At 42.3% G+C, this 18,737-nt stretch overlaps 2 protein-coding genes across 4 annotated transcripts; both read left to right on the forward strand.

Moving 5' to 3' along the window:
- The first annotated feature begins 1,601 nt into the window (after positions 1 to 1,601).
- Positions 1,602 to 4,637, forward strand: sp8b (sp8 transcription factor b). Its single transcript, XM_075466637.1, has 2 exons — positions 1,602 to 1,677; positions 2,135 to 4,637. Exons 1-2 carry the CDS (start codon positions 1,657 to 1,659, stop codon positions 3,470 to 3,472), a joined length of 1,359 nt encoding a protein of 452 aa, XP_075322752.1. The 5' UTR covers positions 1,602 to 1,656; the 3' UTR covers positions 3,473 to 4,637.
- Positions 4,638 to 11,755: 7,118 nt separating this feature from the next.
- On the forward strand, positions 11,756 to 18,392 carry macc1 (MET transcriptional regulator MACC1). 3 transcript variants are annotated; one of them, XM_075466639.1, is made up of 5 exons: positions 11,756 to 11,877; positions 13,095 to 13,208; positions 13,303 to 15,338; positions 16,826 to 17,014; positions 17,303 to 18,392. In XM_075466639.1, the coding sequence occupies exons 2-5, from the start codon at positions 13,103 to 13,105 to the stop codon at positions 17,504 to 17,506; spliced, it is 2,535 nt and encodes an 844-aa protein (XP_075322754.1). In that variant the 5' UTR covers positions 11,756 to 11,877; positions 13,095 to 13,102; the 3' UTR covers positions 17,507 to 18,392. The 3 variants fall into 3 exon arrangements, with proteins under 3 accessions (XP_075322754.1, XP_075322755.1, XP_075322753.1); XM_075466640.1 differs by lacking the exon at positions 11,756 to 11,877 and adding an exon at positions 11,927 to 12,073; XM_075466638.1 differs by lacking the exon at positions 11,756 to 11,877 and having other exon boundaries at positions 13,085 to 13,208.
- Positions 18,393 to 18,737: the final 345 nt, after the last annotated feature.

Raw genomic sequence — 18,737 nt, forward strand, 5'->3', positions numbered from 1 at the left:
ATCAGATAGTCCATCTATCACGCTGTGTAATAAAGGAAGCGACATGGGTTAGGCAGATGATGTGATGAATAATCCCTGGTCGTTTTAATTAACTTTTCCCTGTCCTGTAATGGCCAAGCTGGTCAACAGACCCGGTCAATAAGCATGTTAATATCAAACAAATAAAACCGCGGATGATTAAAAACCTCCCGCGTTATTAAATTTGAAATTCAAATGAAATTTATGCTTCCAACACACACTGCATGCTAATAGCCCCGATAGAGAGTCCCAGGGTTCAACACACGATTTGCCTACAAGTTCTTATTATGTAACGCGAGCTTCCTCGATAGGTTTAGCAAAATGTCAGCGGGAGAAGTGATGAACCAATTCAATAGAACTAAGTTATTATTTTATTTTCAGACACAGAATGTAGTCACTTATACTCTAAATAATTTGATCTAACTCGCATCACCAACGTCATGCACATCGCCAAAAGCCCACATCACTCACAACATAATGTATATTGGCAAAAAAAAATCTACATATTTCTGAATTTGGTCATGTATAGGCAGCAAATCTTCAAAAGTCAACTACATTGACCTCTCATCTGCTGTTTTAGGCTAATATAGCCTGTAATGAAATGAATAATCCCCCCCACACACCCACCACGGAATGCGCTGTGTACCAGTTTTAATCAAAACTGCCAAGGTAATTGAACACAATTACAGTAATGTGCAATATAGGTCCACGACCAGAACAATGTAGCCTTTATATCTTGTGTAATAGTTTGTGTATATTAACTCTTAAGACGTTAAAAGCATGCAAATACCCCCCTCCGGGATTAATCATGCCAGAGACAGAAGAACTGTAGGATATGAGGAGGTGCTTGTATGAAAAAATAAATAAATAAAAGCATCTTAAGATGAAAAATAAGAATAGAAATAAAAAGACGCGCACACACACACATCTAAAAACTTTCACTGCACTAAAACAAGTTGATACACACCGAGCTATACAGGATAAAGTGGAGCTGACCTTCTTCAACTTTAACACAGATTTATAGAAGAGTAGTTTTTGAACTGACGTCATTTCAAACAAGGAGCCTTATTTTCTTTTCTATTTTTTCTTTTTTTTTAAGTTAATTGAGTCAGAGGCCGCTTTTTTTCTGGTGGCGGTGAATACACCGACGTTCACCAACCTTTTCTCTCTTTTTTTTTTACATGTGTTTATTTATACCAGTTTTACCCCCATATCACCGGTCTCATCCCGTCATTCCTCCCTCTTCATATTTATGGAATGTGATGTTCTGTAAAATTTCAATAAGTGCCCCCCTAATTCCTCCTTCCTAATTCGCTCTCATTTAACTTTACCTTCCTTCCGCTGTCTTTTATTATGGAGGGGGCGGCGGAGGGAGGGAGGGGTGGAGGGGGGGGTGGAGGAGGTTGGAGAGCTGTCTGAGGCGCTCTATTGATGACCTCACGGTAGTGTGTGGCAGTGCGGCGGGACGGGGCCGCTGATTGGTCGCCCGTGTCACAGCGGCACTTCAAAGCCGGAGAGGAGCCTACAATTGTGGAAGAATGGGCGGAACTCATCATTGTATTGCACACCTCTAAAAAAAACAGTGCTCTGATTCATAAATATAAAAAGATCCTCTGAGGAGGGCAGTGTTTTTGTGTGATGGCAACTTCACTTCTAGGGGTGAGTCTAAAAGACTTTCTTACTGGTTTAATTAGTTCTTGTCATTGTCCTGCGGTGGGGGATTAAACTTACAGCGTTTGCAAAGTAGCAGCAAAGCCAGTGTGTTGGTTATATTTTCAGCAGGCGGTTCGCGTGAGAAAGCCGAGGCTCTGTAGACGGGTTCGAAGTTTTCTAGTTGTACTTAAAACACGCATGTTGTCCTTGGTGCGCAGCTTGGAGCTCATTTGTAAGCACCGTTCGTTGTCTACTCTCTGTTCGCCCAGGTAGGGAGTGACAATAATCTAAACCGCGAGGATTTCCAAAACTTTAAAAACTGAATCCAGAGATAGCTCGTCTGCTCCGATAGGAGAAAACTATTGCTGCTCTCTGCTAATATAGCATCAAATGTGTGTGTGATTAACCTGCTAAACTTGACTGAAACTGAACAGCCACTTACAAGGTTTTCTTGTCCTTTCAGGAGGAGCCGAGATTAGGATCGACTCCTTTAGCCATGTTAGCTGCAACATGTAACAAAATAGGGAGTCCCAGCCCTTCACCGTCCACAATTTCGGATAATTCCTCGTCGTTTGGAAAAGGCTTCCACCCATGGAAAAGAGCCGCTGCGAGCAGCTGCAGCCTCGGATCCGGCCTGTCCGGTTTCGGTGTGTCCCGGAATGGATCTGGCATCTCGGACTCTTTCGGCACCAACAACTCCACCGGATCCAGTGCCTTCTCTCTCACGTCTGGTACCTCATCTAGTTCCCACTTTGGAAACGATTATTCTGTTTTCCAAGCCTCCGTTTCGAGCAACTCTCAAGAGTCCAGCCACCAGCCGGTTTTCATCTCCAAGGTGCACACGTCAGTGGACAGTTTGCAGGGCATCTATCCGAGGATGAGCGTTGCGCACCCGTACGAGTCCTGGTTCAAATCCTCCCATCCCGGTATCCCCACCGGAGAGGTTGGTACCACCGGAGCCTCTGCGTGGTGGGATGTGGGAGCGGGATGGATTGACGTTCAAAACCCTAATGGAGCAGCACTACAAACGCCTTTACATTCCGGTGGACTCCAGACCTCCTTACACTCTCCCCTTGGCGGATATAATTCTGATTATTCGGGTTTAAGTCACTCTGCTTTTAGTACAAGTCCCTCTCCACACCTGTTGACAACCGGCCAGCACCTGATGGACGGTTTCAAGCCGGTGTTATCCTCTTATCCGGACACAAGTCCCTCTCCACTAAGCGGAGCAGGGGGGACAATGCTCTCCGGGGGTCCGCCTGCATCTTTAGCGGGTTCTCCGAGGTCATCTGCCCGGCGATACTCAGGCAGAGCCACCTGCGACTGCCCAAACTGCCAGGAGGCGGAGAGACTGGGACCGGCGGGCGCCAGCCTCCGGAGAAAAGGTCTCCACAGCTGCCACATCCCCGGCTGTGGGAAGGTGTACGGCAAAACGTCGCACCTAAAGGCGCATTTGAGGTGGCACACCGGCGAGAGGCCGTTTGTGTGCAATTGGCTCTTTTGCGGGAAGAGGTTCACGCGCTCCGACGAGCTCCAGCGACATTTACGCACACACACCGGGGAGAAACGATTCGCTTGTCCGGTGTGCAACAAGAGATTTATGCGTAGCGACCACCTGAGTAAACATGTAAAAACTCACAGCGCCGGGGGATCGGCCGGCTCTGGCTCCGGGGGCAGCGGAGGGAAGAGGGGGAGTGATACCGACAGCGAGCACAGCGCACCGGGAAGCCCTCCATGCCATTCCCCTGACCTGTTGCACCAACCTGAGTCAACCCAGGCAGTGGGTATGAACGGCCTCTAAACTCTCCCCGGTGAAGTAAAAAAAAAAAAAAGCAAAAAAGAAACTGTACAACAACAAAGTGTTGTGGTGAAATTGTCCGACAGGACACGAGAGTGGACATACTTTGATGTATGCGAGATGTTTCATCCTGTGTGTTGTCATTTAAAGAGAAAATAGGCCCGTGCGTTCCTTTGACTTTTATTTCCCCCTCCAAGTGTTTAAGACTACTAACTGCATCATTTCATAGCTGTCCCATCAGAAACTTCTCTTGGCTTCATCTGCGGTGTGAAAGTGAAATCAAGTTCTTTTGTGGAGCAGGGCACAAGTGATACTTTCTGCAACTTGGTCCTTGCAAGGTGTTTTTTTTTTTTTAAGACGCAAAATACAGAAAGGAAGAAAAAAAATTAACGTATCGCTGCGAGATATTGGGGACCGCAAAAGTCGCGCTACCGCTGTTATACACATAGTTGTGAAACCAAACACTGGCACTTTATTATCGAGCAAGAGGAATTGTTTTTGTCACTGTGGATGGACAGCTCGATAGGAACAATTTTACCCGTTTAGACTATGGTTCAGTATACGGTGAGATGTGGGAGGCAGCGATTTCAATGTGATGTGTCTCATCCCAGAACGTATAGGAGCAAACGTATAGTCCCAAGTCCCATATTGCTATTCACGCCACACTAGTGCGCCAAGTTTGTAAGGAGGCCAGCCGAGCTTATACTTACACTTTAACTTTGCTGCAGATTGTGTTGTGTATATAAAAGAAATGTAGGTTAGAATAATTACAGCCCAATGTAAAGGTGAGCAATGTATTTGTCCAGGAGACGATTTTGTATAGGTATTTCTAGTTGTAAATGGACTCTAGTAAATATTTGAAAATATACGGAAATGTACTTGGATTTTTCTTTGACATGTATGAAATGTATTGTGGGGAGTTATATTTAACCACGAGTTTTCTTGTATTTAGGGGGTCTATCGTTAGGCGCACTTTGAATTTATTTGTATGGTTTTGAAATCATTTACTGTTTTTTGCCCACTCGTTTAATTTAAGCAAGCATGTTGTAAAGTGATTTTAATTTTACAATGATATTTTTTTTCTTTCTCTCTTTCTCTCTCTTCCTCTCTCTCTCTCTCTCCCTGAGAATGGCTTTTTATGTGAGCCACTCAATAAAGTCAGTATGAATTCAGACGCAGCTCGATCGACTCAGTTTGTTTGATTGTTGAGTCGATAAATCCATTTCTTAACAGCAAAAGAGATACTCTAAAAAGTAGGGTGTTTTTTTTTTCCTCGCATCATATCATATGAATTGCTTTAAACGTGGAGACTTGTACCGAGCTTCATAAAGTTAATGTGCAGCTGGTGGTATTTACGTGTTCTTTTTTTAAATCACAGGGCCTGCAGCAACATCAGGGCCTCATCTAACAGCATCTAAAAAAAATCCTATGGGGCATCTAAGGGTAAAATAATGATATGTTATGGCGATTTGAATATGGGATGATCATCTTTGTTTCTTTTTGTTTGTTTTTTTTCTCCTGAGTATGAAAATCTCACACGTTTAAATCGCCGCTTTATTCTAAGTTCGTATGAGTGTGTGTTAGAGAACAAAATATCTCGTCGATTTAAACCACATTTCTTTACAGGCAGAATTGTAATCTTCATTTCACTGTTTCTTTCTTGAAATGTACTTTTTCTATTTTTTTCCTTTACTCCCAAAGGTTTCACAAACACCATCTTACAAGTTTCGCCCCGCGCGCGCACTTTCCTCCAGCACTCACTCCAGCAGTCTTTTTGTTACTTCAGAAAAATATTGCTGAGAAAGGTGCAGTGGGTTTAATTTTCTCTAAACGAAAAAAAGATTAAAAATAAAATCTATATCATATCGTCTAAATGTTTGGATAGTTTAACACGGATCATTGAAGGGAGCACAGCCCTTTACTCTGGGCGAGTTCACGTGAGGGATTCTAAAAAATAATACCAAAAATCAGCTTAGTGGTGAAAGCTTTAAGAGAACACAACAATGTTTTTGGTGACTTGGGGCATTTATCTATCAGTTCAGGGTATATCGAACTTAAATATTCCTTTGCAACAGCCTGTTTGGACTAAACCAGACCACTTATTTGAGGCAAACAGGTAGCTCTCACATCCATTCATCAGCTTGGATTTAGCATTTTTCTATCGTGACAACTGATAACAGAGACTGGCCCACGGACTATAATTCCTTCTGTTTACATCATATCGTACATAAATTGTTTTTTCTTGCTTTCACGAGTCTCATTTACAGTCAGTCTTACAGAACAGTTTTGCGCAATGATGAGAAAATAATCCACTATGTATGACATGTTGCAAAAAAAAGTTGATGCGCGTGGAAAACGTCAGCACTTCGTTCACCCTCCTTTAAGTTTATTTTTCATCATCATTGCTATCATTGTTAGGGCACACTGCCAGGCGCGAAGAACAGTCAGCATCTTCCACGCTTCTGTTCGGCCGTATTTGATATGCTACGAAGCTTTGCAGCGCCCTCTAGCGTTTTTATGTGCAACCAACTGCGATATAAAGACCGTCAGCCTTTCATCCATCTTGAGCAATTTGTGGCTCTGGTTTTATTTCGACAGAGGCGTTTTCAGCACAGAGGTGCAGCATTTATCCGTTGGTGCTGTAGGCCTTGTTGGAGAAAAAAAAAAAGGAAAAACAAGAAGAAAAACTACAGCCAAAAAAAATATATATATACGAGGGGATCATCGATGCTCCGTGAGATGTGCAATAGGAGGGATAACAAAAGTTGGTCGTCAGACCCCACTTCATCCACCTGGTTCTTTTGAAACACACCTGAATCCTGGACGAAGTGGGGGACAAAGTGTTTCACTTTGGGTTTGAACGTGCGTCCTGAATGTAGGCTACTCACATGAATCCATCAGCAAGTTGGGAATTAAAGGATTTTTAAATTCGAGAATTTCTCACTTAGCAGTGCAGTAGCACATACCTCCAGAGATATGGGAAATCATGGTGTCATTTACCTCCACAGTCTCCAAATGTTTAGTAGTTCAGTTCATTTCTGTTAAAACACCCATAAAACAATAACTTGGTAAATAGGCCTATTTGATTGCCTTAATTTCAACCGGCATTCTGACACATGCACAAAATCATGCGCCAAAGAGCCACGTTGCAGCTGGTTCTACCTCTGCTGCTTCCTCTCCAAACATTTTCTCTCCTCAGCAGAGATATGATAAAACCATGAATCAACTGAGTTCAGTGACGCTCACGGTTATCTCTGATCGAGTCACAGTGACATCTGAGTCTGTAGCAAAGTTACATTTCAAAAGAATCTATTGAAGGCAGATTTTCGAGAGCTCAGTTTAAACTCCACTGTCAGTGGCTAGCACAGTTTTGGTCATCAGAAAACATTCAGGGACAGTAGGCTAAAGAAACAAAATCATAAAAAACAGAGGGTTCAAGGTGTCATTTCTGCTGTGACTTTTGATTACCGTGGCATATCGTCAAGCTTTTGGTTTTTTTTGCCTTTTGTTTCAGACAAGAGAGATAAGACTGAGAAAAAAAAGCGTTGCTGGCAATGCTCTAAAGTCTCCTCTCCAGCACAGTGTTTGGTAGAGGAGCTGTTTTTAATGCTCATACTGAAGACTCAGCTTTAAAGGGAAAGATATTCCAAATCCCCAAAAGAGTGTAACGACTAATTCAAAGAAACATTACCGTTAAGAAGTGGTAAATCTATTCTAAACTTTCATTTGACAGGAATTAATCCTTCCATGTGTGACCTAACTTCTTACCATGAACAGACCTAAAAAAAACTGTGAGCTAATACAGATTTATTCTACTTAAAACGTCCTCTAACTCTCGAGGAGGAAAACAGTTATTTGTCAACAGTCGATTAAAAAGACTCTTTAATCTGCCAGAAGGAGCCGATTTGTTCTTTAAAGACTCATTTCACTCCAATGTGGTGTGTGCTGCTCTGTGTTGTCATTTTATTATCGCTTTCCCAGACTGTTGTAGTGTCACTCGGTCCGCCGAGGGACGTCCCATCGCTGGCCTCATTTGAATTAAACTGGCCTCAGGAAGTGCACACATGCCAGGAAGAGAAGCAGCCAACTGTGGATGACGTGCACAATAAAGGCACACAGTGCGTTAGCAGCCAGTTCCGCTTTGATCCTGTCAAAGGAGAGGAATCGTATCAAGCCAAACTGGAGGAAACTTGCATTGTCGCCTCCGAGGTCGCATTTTGCGTGGTAAAACATAAGCTGAATCACAGTCCTGACAGATGTGGCATGCAAATGGCAGATGATGATGTGATGAGATGCGTTTGTTTTGTTTTTTTATTCTACCAGTAAATCACAGTGTTGTTGCATCACCCCTCAACAGTGATGCATCTGCGGCCAATTTTGTGGTCGGTATCACCAGCCGCACTGCAATTGTCATCAAACCAGCCAACCTCATGGGAAAGGCAATTGGACGAGGTCCAGAGGTTAGTCAGAATAATTAACAGCAATTGCCGTAAGACTGACAGGCTGCCTTTACGCAATGTTTTCATCAGTTTGAATTCATTCACATCACAGGTTGTGTTTCAGCTGTCTGATCAGTGGATGGAATATCTATACATTCAACCTCTCTGTGAGAAGCTCGTCTGGCTTTTAATACCATTCTATTGACACCAGAAGGTGAGTGGTTAAACTAATGCCAGCTTAAAGCGAGTCAGGACCGGAGGTACAAAAATGCCTTCAACCCAAGATATAAAACAGGATGCCATTTTTGGTTCAAATCTATGAAGCTGCTTAAATTCACATAGAGCATGATAAGCAACACTTAAAAAAAAAAAAAAAAAAGAAGCAAGTTATGCAGTCACTGTTGTCGATAAGTGCCCTGTTACCTCCTCAAAGAGTGCACCAAGAAAGTGAAAGCCAAAATCAACACTTAAGCCAGCATCCTGGTGCAGAAATTGTTTTTTGGTATCCAGATGTGCAAACATAAATGAAAGGTTTAATCGCACCGATCACTATGTCATTATTGAGCAACAATTACTGGCCATCAAAAAGCTTTGGTTGGGCTTAATCGGAACTCGTGCGTTTTGCAAACGTCAAGATGTGTGTATTTCACCAGCTTTGGCCCAGTTTTCTTTGGCCTTTTAGAAGCCATCAAAATGTTTTTATTTGGTTTAGGCGGACGGTTCACTGGGGGAACTTTTTGAAATGGTGAAAATTGAACAAGATGTAAAACTGTGTCAACTCACTTCCTGTATGGGTATATCACCAGCGGTAGCTATGGATGAATGGTAGAGAAATGGCTCCATCAAGTGGTACAGTTGCGTAAACAGAAGACATATTCTTTAAGTCTTTGTATTGTTTTTGCCACCTTAAAGCCATAATGTTAATGTTACATAACACCAATGATAATATTTATTTAATAAAATGTAAATTGAAAACAAATGTTATTTTGTTAAGCTCCAAATGTCAGTCAGAAACAAAAGCATGAGAAAGAGTCAGTAGGCTACTATGTTGCAGTTTCTCTTGTTCACAGTCAACATACTGTACATACTTACACTGACTGCTATAACAACACCAGAATACGCAGCTGCTACTTTTGCCCACATTCTGACTTTGAAACATTCAAATGACCCGGAGTTTTAGTGATTGAATGGGCAGCAAAAGAAAAACCTTTTTTTTTTTAAAGATGGCGGAGCTCCAGGTTCATGATAATGTGCCAATTTGCACAGCAACAACTAAAGTAGCTCAGTTTAAAAACCTAACTTCCAGAGACGTTGAAATGTTTTCTAAAATGCAACACAAAGTTAAATCTGTAGTGAGTTCATTCATTTCAACGTTTATCTGACACACTCAAACTCAAAGAATACCTTTTAATGTCTCCATGAGTCAACTTCTTTGAGTTCGGAAAACAAACAAATCCAGAAAGTGATGCCAACAACACACGACACTTTGTGAAAAAGGCTAAAGAGACGCAACTCATGAAATATACATGATATACAAATATACAAGCAGCAGGGTTCTACGGGACGATCAGCAGATGATTAGGGTGTCACGATTGGGAATAAAACAAGCCCCCGCCAAAGATTTGGGTTTACAAGCAAGGTTGGATCGGGGTTTACCAATCTGTGCTGAACTCTATCAGAGAATTATCAACAAGTTTTTTTTTTTTAAAAATCTTAATGCAAGATAGCAAAGAGCTTTGGGTGTTCCTACAGAGCACGATACTGTGAAAAGATTTGAGGGAGTCTGGTGAAATCTCCGTTCATAAAGGCCAAGGACAGGAACCAATATTTGATGTGCGTGACCTTCGAGCCCTCAGGCTGCAGTGCATGAGAAACTATGATGCCACCAACATCAATAAAGGCACGTAGGCTCGGCAGTACCTCTGGAAAACTATTTTCACTCAAAGCAGTCCCGACAGAAATGCAAACCGGCACTTTATTGTCCAAGGAGGCAGTCATTTACTAACTCTGTGCAGAAATGCTCCTGAGATCTCTGGATACACTCATCTCTTGGTCAGAAAGACAATGGACAGGTGTTCTTTGATCAGACGCGCAAAAGCCAGCATTTGTGACAGTATAATGGCGCCTCAGTGTCTAAGACATGGGTCACTAGTGTGAAGGTACCACTGAAGTGAAATTACGTCTTTTTCCTTGGAGGGTAGGGATAATTCCAGACCTCAGTTCCAAAATTATTCAGAAGCGTCATTTACAGGAAGTAATTCTGAGTGTGTTGCTGACAACAAATTTTGAATTTGTCTCTACTTAACTACGACAAAGTTGGTCAAGAAAGACGATGGAGATAGTTTCTTTGCGTCTTTTAAAGCAAAGGTTTGAAAGAAAAAACACATCGCAGATTTAAGTTTCAGCTGCGTTTTTGAAAAGTTCCCAACTTCGGTGAAAAAAAAGTTTGTTTGATCAGTTGCTTTTGTTCCCACTTACACGTATTTTCCCGCAAATTCGAGCATAAAGTGTATTTTGGTGCTGTAAAAGACATCAACGATGCCTGTAAGTGAACTCCCAGTAAATCATTACTGTGACTCAGTGAGCCAACCAAAACAACACCATGATCAGGAAAGTGCAACAGCGAAATGGAATTCAGCCTTTGCCACTTTTATTGTTTGTACTGTACCTGTTTTTGCGTGAACAAAATGGCTTTCAGTGAAAGAACAGAAAGGTTACGTGAGGCATTGTTTTATATTTTCAGCTTGCAAATTAACCCAATGACAAGAGCAAAAGCACCACAGTAGTGGGGATTAGTAGTGAGATTCTTTGGAGTATTAAAGACAAACAAACAAAAGAACAGAGCAGAGTCTTGTTCCAGCTCAGTTTCTATGTCACATACTTAATAAAGAATGATCAAACTCTCCTGTGCAGTAAAGTTGCATAAATTAACTTACTGCAACAGTGTTTCCTCCAGTTTTCGGAGCGCGTGCATGCGCAGCTGGATCTCCTGGTGGAAGGAGGACATTTTTCTGCAAAAGAAATTTGAATGTTATTCTATTTCATCGGGTCAGACAAAGCTCTTCTGTGGCAGGGCATGTTGATGATTATGTAAAAGTCCACCTTACTGCAGCCAGCCAATATTAGCTTCAAAATATATAATCTACTCAAGAGTGCTTAGCTGCATTCCTGCTTGTGGCTGAAAGGGCATTCAAATCCACAGGCCTCTGAATGAACACTGAAGGGACATTTCAGTCCTATTATTTTTATAGTGATCTAGATGAGTATCTATTTGAGGAAATGTGTGTAACCTGTTCAGAGACATGACTTATGTCCTTGATACGTTTAGTTAACGTTCGAGTCAAGTCTGGTTTTGATTTGCAATCACTCAAAGTGCTTGAATAAAGTCAAATAGATTAATAAAAGCCCATAAACTATGACTGAAATGACCAATATGAAAGATGAAATACCATTTTCAAATGCAGTGTTTTTACATATTTTTTTTTAGCTCAGCATTAGATTTAAAAATCACAGATACAAGCACATGCTCCTGTCTCCGAAGGCAGCCCAAATACAAGATATATGTATACATATATATATAAAATATTTGTCTTTAACTAAGAGTTTCTGAGTCAGCAGCCGTCAACCAGTTTGTTAGCGTGTTCCTGTAACATGCTTATCACCTATCTCTGACTCCTGTCGAAACCGCGGGTATCGCTCAGTTTCAGGTGTTGTAAGTCTGCGTAAACAAACTGCTGCACTCTGGGTACTGTAGTCATTACCCGACAGAGGCCACGCCTCCGCCAGGGGTTTCTGCAATGATTTAAACTTCCAGTCCCAAAATGCTCCGTGCCAGAGAGCAAACAGAGCCGGCAGCTGTAAGGTGAGGAGGACAGCTTCACAGGAACGCCCTAGAAAACAGAGGAAAGTATTACTGCCTGGCCTCTTTTCCTGCCCGCGCGCCGAAACAACCACCCCCACATGTTGATGGTGAGTTCCAACTTTGTTGTCATAGACTCGAAGTTGACTTTTTTTTTCTTTTTCTCGTTTATATCTTGATAACGTGGAGTAGCGATGAATGACGCGCTCTATTAATATGTAACTACTCAGGAGACTGTACACCTGCTCGCTCACAGTTACTGTCGGATGTTGTAGCTGTGGTTACCGAAGCCGGAGTTGAGGGACTGTAAGTCTGAATCTGTGCTTCTAACTGGTTCTTCCACAGGGTTATGAAGATATATATTTGTTTGGAAAAAAGATACACAGCCGATCATCTCTAAAAAATATGGAAAACGCGCGTGATTACCGCTGAAGTTGAGTATTGGGCAGCCGTTCTTCGCTCGAGGGAATGTGAGCCTGACACAGAGTATTTCACAAGAACAGACACTTTAAGTCTAGATATGACAGCCGCTCTTTGATTAGCGCAAGACGCACAGAGGAGAGGATCGACTGTGTCATATCGGCCTGACAAGACCAACCTGTTTTTGTGCACTGGTGTAAGAAACCCCATTATTAATGACTGACTCACTATGACAAGTCTTGAATGGGTAGTGTCACTGTACGCAAACAAGTGACAGTATGAGGAGTTCAGGCTTTATTCAGTGGTTTGGAACAGTTTCCTCTGTCTGACGGAGTGGCTGGAGGACATCTGTGACAGAACAACACCTTTGCTTTTCGGGAGTTTTCTTTAGCACCGCTTAAGTTACCTGTTACAACATGTAAAATGTTTCACAAGTAATAGATGCGCCTATTGCGCCTCTGAATATTGGATAAAGGTCCAAAATTCTTGATTTATTTTGTCAAATGGTTTTACAGAGATTACTTTGGATGCGTTTTTTGTCACCACATCAGAATTTTTTTTTAAAAAAGAATGTAGATCTTAATGGAATTAGAAAGTTTGGAGAATGCGTGTGCTATTTATGTAAAAAGAATGGACTTTGGATCATTTATTTGCACGCAAATGTTCTAAAATTAGATATTTAAATGTGCAAATGAGAGCTTTTCTGATTAAATGTGTTCAGATGACTTATCAAAAGACAAAATGTTTATTTTAGATGTTTTCTGTCCACTAACCACAGTATTGCAACGTTTCAAAACTGAAAAAAAAACAAAAGAAAACCCAACAGCTTAACTGTTGTTTGTCACAAGAGTTATTTGAAGTAAAAAAGGAAACCAATGTGTAATAAAGAAAGCTTTTATGTTCACAGATGCAAACATGGCAGCTGGATCCTTCCACCGTGTTGGGAGTCTCATGAGGAGCAAATCTGAGGGGACGCTGATTGATCTCAGTGACAGTGTCTCAACCAGTGACAACTTAAATGGTAAAATTCCCAGTGTCAGAAATTAAATGCTCTAAATGTTTAAACCTGTTTTGAATTCTAACAGACGGTCTAACCAAACTCTAATTTTTCAAAGGTGGGTATGCATCAGGAAGGCCGTTTTTACAGCCCGAAGCATCACAGTCATCTCAATTTAAAAACCCCTTTTGGAACAAACTGTCTGGATCAAACCCCTTCCTAGACGACATCGTACACAGCAGCACGGACAAACATATTTCCAGCATACCTGATGTAAAACAAGTCAATAAAACCTATTTGGATACAAGTAACGATGATGCCATCAGCACGTCTTCAGATGAAGGAAATGTTGGGAGTTTTTTGGAGCACAAACACAAGGCCATCAACCGATCTGGGAGATGGAGGAGTGCTTCAGACATCCTGGACGATCTGGAGAGAAAGGCGCCAAAATGCGAGAACAGCTTCAAACCACCTGGAAGGGTGCTGAACCCAGATTTTGAGTGGCTAAAGAATGACAGAGAGGCCTATAAGATGGCCTGGCTGAGCCACAGGCAGCTAACCCGCTCGTGCTTGAACTTAAACGTGATGAGCCAGAGCCCCGGATGGGCTCAGACCCAGGCCTCTAACTTTCAGGTCATCTGCAAGATTGGCCACAGCGGTGGCGCAGTACAGTTACCAGAATCCAAAATTAGCATCCATGTTCCGGAAGGACACGTTCCTCCCGGAGAAGTACAGGAAGTTACACTGAAAGCAATGCTGAACCCTCCTCCTGGACTCAACAACAACTACACGACAACCATGAGTCCGCTTCTCGAGGTGCTCCTGAGCAACATCAACACAAAGGAGTGCTTGTCGGTGGAGATGAAACTCTCAGGAGTGGTGAAGGACGACCCTTCAAGTCAGGTGATGACCACTGTGTTTGGGCTAGTGTCCAACAAAAGAGAGGGGCCGTACCTCAAAACGAACGACTGTTACATTTACAAGAACATGATGCAGATGAAGCTCCAGGAGTTGAAGACGCACTTTTATGTAATCGCGGTCGCAGAGGCCTCTGCGCTCCAGTCCTCTGCCACTTCAGTCTGGGATTACCTCGATCGGCAAATAACTGTCGCAGTCTATGGCCCCAGGTACATCCATCCAGCATTCAAAGTCGTATTAGTCGTCTGCTGTCACGAGGACGTCCCGGCAAAGCTTCCGTTTTCCGATATTTGCCGAGGCAACAAAAACCTGCCTCCACTCGTGCTGCAGCTTTGGGGAAAGCATTGCTTCAAACCAGACAAGCTGAATGACTTTCATGTCAGCATTGGCATCACAGGCTCCATGTTTGCAATCAAACCTGAGGACCAAACGAAACAAGTGAGGCAAAGTCAACTCAAGATAGGAACTGTTCTGCACCTACCAGTCGCGCTGTCTTGTTCTGGTAATGCAGACATGACTCCTTTCAACTTAGACTTACACGTGAAGGAGTCAAACGTGAGTTCAACTGCTGCACGTTTTCAGGTGCCCTCCCCTCCCGCAGCACCCGTCAGATCAGAGAAAAGGGTGCAGAGACAGATAGAAAAGAAAACTGAAATGGTACAAACCTTGCCTATTGCAGAGGAAAATGATCCAGATTTACCCAAATTCAAAGACAGACCTGTGAACCTGCAGTGGTACGGAGTAGCCCTGAAGCCAGTTTTCCGTCAGCCACGCGTAGACTACCTGCTCGAGTACTTCAAGGGGGACACAGTGGCCCTGCTTTCCAGAGAGACTGTCAAGTCGGTCGGGAACTCAAAGGTAAAAGAGTGGTATATCGGATTCCTCAGAGGCAGGACTGGCTTGGTCCACTGCAAAAACATCAAACTCATAACCAGGGACCAGGTGATTGACTTCACTGGCGTTCAAATCAGCACAGAGGTCCTCTTGGACAACATGACGCTGCCCTTCAAGAAGCTTACTTACATGTACTCTGCCATCCAGACACTGGTGACGGAGCACATTAGCAGCTGGAGAGGTCTTGCAGGTGCTTTAGGGTACAGAAACCAGACGCTGGGCACAATCAAATGGAGGTATGCTGAAAGTGAGGCTGATAAGGTGGCCTGCATTCTGGAAAGGCTGAAGGAGGACTGCCACACTGAGAGGAGTAAGAGGAAGTTCCTGCACGAACTAATTGTGGTGAGTAGAGAAATATTCTGTGTTTTCAAGTTATGATGAAGTCACATCATTGAAAGATAAGAAAGTTTTCAGAATCTCTGCACTTGGAAAAGATCCAACCCACAAAACTCTCCAAACACTGAAAATGTACATGAGAAAAAGAAAGTCTACCCTCTTTCATTTCAAAGGTTTTACCCATGAGGACATAATAAAATGATTATTGGGTTTATGCTTTTTGCTTAGAATTAGATATACATCCTCAGATGAATAATAAAATACGGCATATTGTGCTGTGTCATTATTTATTTATTTAACAAAAACTAAACTTAAATGTATGAAAAACTAAGTACGCTCCACAATGCACTGGCTTGTAGAATCCCTTTTAGCAGCAATAAGTTGAAGTATTCATTTTATGTGTGACATTCTGTATGATCCAATCAGTCTCTCACATCATGGGGGAAGTTTGGTCCACTCTTCTTTACAATGTTTCTTCCGTTCCTTCAGGCTTGCAGGCATTTCGTTACGCAAAGCTCTGTAAATCTTTAACATGCTCACAACGAAAATTTATGCCTCTTTTTCAGCCACTCTGTTGCAGAAGTGTTGGTGTGTTTGAGATCAATATTCTGGTCCCTGATTGAGACCGGGCTGAGCTTTAGCTTTCAGACAGATGACCTCACGTTTGACACTAGAATACTTTGCTATACAGAGGAGTTCATGGTCGACTCAGTGACTGCAAGGTGCCCAGGTCCTGTAACTGCAAAAAAACAAAAAAAACATTTTCTTTGTAGAAAGAGGAGGCTTTCTCCTGGCAAACCCTTCCAAACAAGCCAAACTTGTTTAGTCATTTTATGATTGTACTGACATGAGCTTTAACATTTAACACACTAGCTGAGGCCTGCAGAGTCTGAACTGTAGCCTCTGATGTTTTTTGTCATTTCTCTGAGCATTGCATGGTCTGACACACAGCAAAGTGTTGTTGGGCAACACACTGAACCCTACTCAGCCTCTGATGCATTTATCAGGGTACGAGTTGATATGTGACAGAGAAAAAGCACCGTGCAGTCTGCAAGGCTGAACAGACTGAGAAGTGCTGCATGAGTGTCTGTGTGTGAATGAGTGAATGCGGCTGAGCGGTGAACAAGACGAGAAAAGCACTATGTAAATGCAGTTCCTTTGCCATTCCTATGGAAACAGAAAGTGAGTGTTTCACTCACTGCTTTTGCATTTTGGCTCAGTTTTTTTTTTGTTTGTTTTTTTAATAATTAGATGGTGCAATATGTCATGTGTTGTTGTTCATCTAAGGTCGTTCTTTTTGTAAGTTCAAGACCTGTGAGGATCAGATGATTTTTATTAGGTACTGATTCATTGAAGCATAGAACTGAGAGAGAATGCGTTTTCTTTTTCACATGACCCTCCTGACATATATGACAGGACAGAAACCCGTGTCACGTTTCCCTCATTCCGTGCTTCTGTTGACAAACTCATTTGTCTTTATTATCACAAACAAGGGGCTGCTGAGGATGGACTCTGTGACTCTTGTGGCGCAGCTCATTAAGAACACAGTCATCCTGTCCACTGCTGTGGAGCTGGGAATTCGATGGCGGGAGCTTGCTGAGAAGATGGGAAAACTGTCCGGTGCTCAGATCGCTGGATATGAGGCGCCACACCGAGGGAAGAACGGTGAAGTCGGCCCCCAGGTAAGTTTAACTGTACACACCAGCACAGCAAGCGACGGATGTAATGTAGGTCAGTGCGTCCCCACTCCTGGTTTATGGACCCCCTGTCCAGCACTGTTTTAGATCCACTCTGAAACAAATCTATTCATTCCAGTCAGATGTGCTGGAGCAGGAAAACATCTAAAAACACACAGGGTGGGACCAGGATTTGGAAACTGCTGTAGATAATGCTGATCTGATGGAATCCCTGACAATGCGGTGAATTTTATTGTGCTATAAATCTCCTCATTGTATATTGTTCCTTTTCAGTCCATGTGGAAGCCTGCCTATGACTTCCTGTACGCCTGGAGTCTGCATTATGGAGACGGCTACAGGGACATGATCCAGGATCTGCACCTGGTCCTGGATAAAATGAAAAACCCCGCCACCAGACAGTGGAGGCACCTGACAGGTGCGCTCATCACGGTGAACTGCCTCGATATCTTTCAGCACTCTGCCTTCCCAAATCCTTAAACCTTTCGCACTTCGTTGATAACCACAGCCCGCCTGCACCTGGGAATGTTACACGGCAATTTTGGTGTCCGTGAAGAGGAATTCATGAACACGTTACTTAACTTTCTCTGTTGTGGAAAAACCTTTTGTCTGTCCAGCACATGCACTATATGCTCTAATGATAGGCGAGCTTTTTAGGAAAAACAGTGAAAAAAGTAAATATTTTTCTATCTGTACAAATGCCATTTGTCTTTAAGATGCTATATTTGTTGGTGGACCTATTTCAGTCACATGTTTATGAAGTCAGTAATACCCAACTGTTATCCTGGGTACCTGTAAAACCATTGTATGAAAGTTTGTCTCAATCATTCTTTCAGAGCTCAGATTCTTCTTTCTTTCAAATTCCCGGTACTCTCTGTATTCTGTTGATTTTTTTTTTTTCAAATCTGGGCCAGCAGCATCTTTGTGGTGTCTGTCAATGTGGGATTAGAAAATAATCTTCTGCAACATACTGTAGTTAGATGAACAGTTTGGAAGCAGATCAATGTGAACAGAGCTGCTGAAATCTCCAGGGCTGCAGTACTGAAAGTCTCTTAGTCGTTATTATTTGTCAATGGAAAAAAATGTTCTGCCAAAGTCAAAGTTGCATGAAACCAGAAGGCAAAAGAAGCTACCCACCGTGTGTCATAAACCTTTGTTTGTTTGAATTCTAGTGCTATTTTTATACCATAAAGTTATAGATATTCAAATAGCAGATAATTTAATAAAGTGCACAATGTCTGTCTGTATATTTACCATGTATTTTGGGTCAAATGAAACCTGCCATGTACAGTAAAGTACATTCCATTCACTGAAACTTATATATCTGTATGTATTTTCATGAGATAGAAATAAATATAAAGATTTTCTTGTGTTTTTTTCATCAAAACAACCGACCTAGTAGTGTGAAGGGAGAGTAGAGTTGGCTGTAATAAATAGCTAACTCCCCTGGAGCCTCACTATAAAGTGCAGATACAAATAAAAAAAAACATATAAACTGATTACTAAAAAACTCATTCATTATTTAAATGATACAGCATAGCTTTTCAGTTTTATTCAAGCCATGAACCATCTAAACAAACGGTTTTGTCTGTCAGCATTCCCCATTGATTTTCTGTGGCTTGTTTGCTTTCCCCTGCACTGTTTGCTGAAGCCAGTTTCTGCTGAGAGTATTATGTGCTGATTCTCTGTCAAACAGAGAGCACAGCACTGA

Source organism: Odontesthes bonariensis, chromosome 5, assembly GCF_027942865.1.
Source record: "Odontesthes bonariensis isolate fOdoBon6 chromosome 5, fOdoBon6.hap1, whole genome shotgun sequence".
Taxonomy (NCBI): Eukaryota; Metazoa; Chordata; class Actinopteri; order Atheriniformes; family Atherinopsidae; genus Odontesthes; species Odontesthes bonariensis.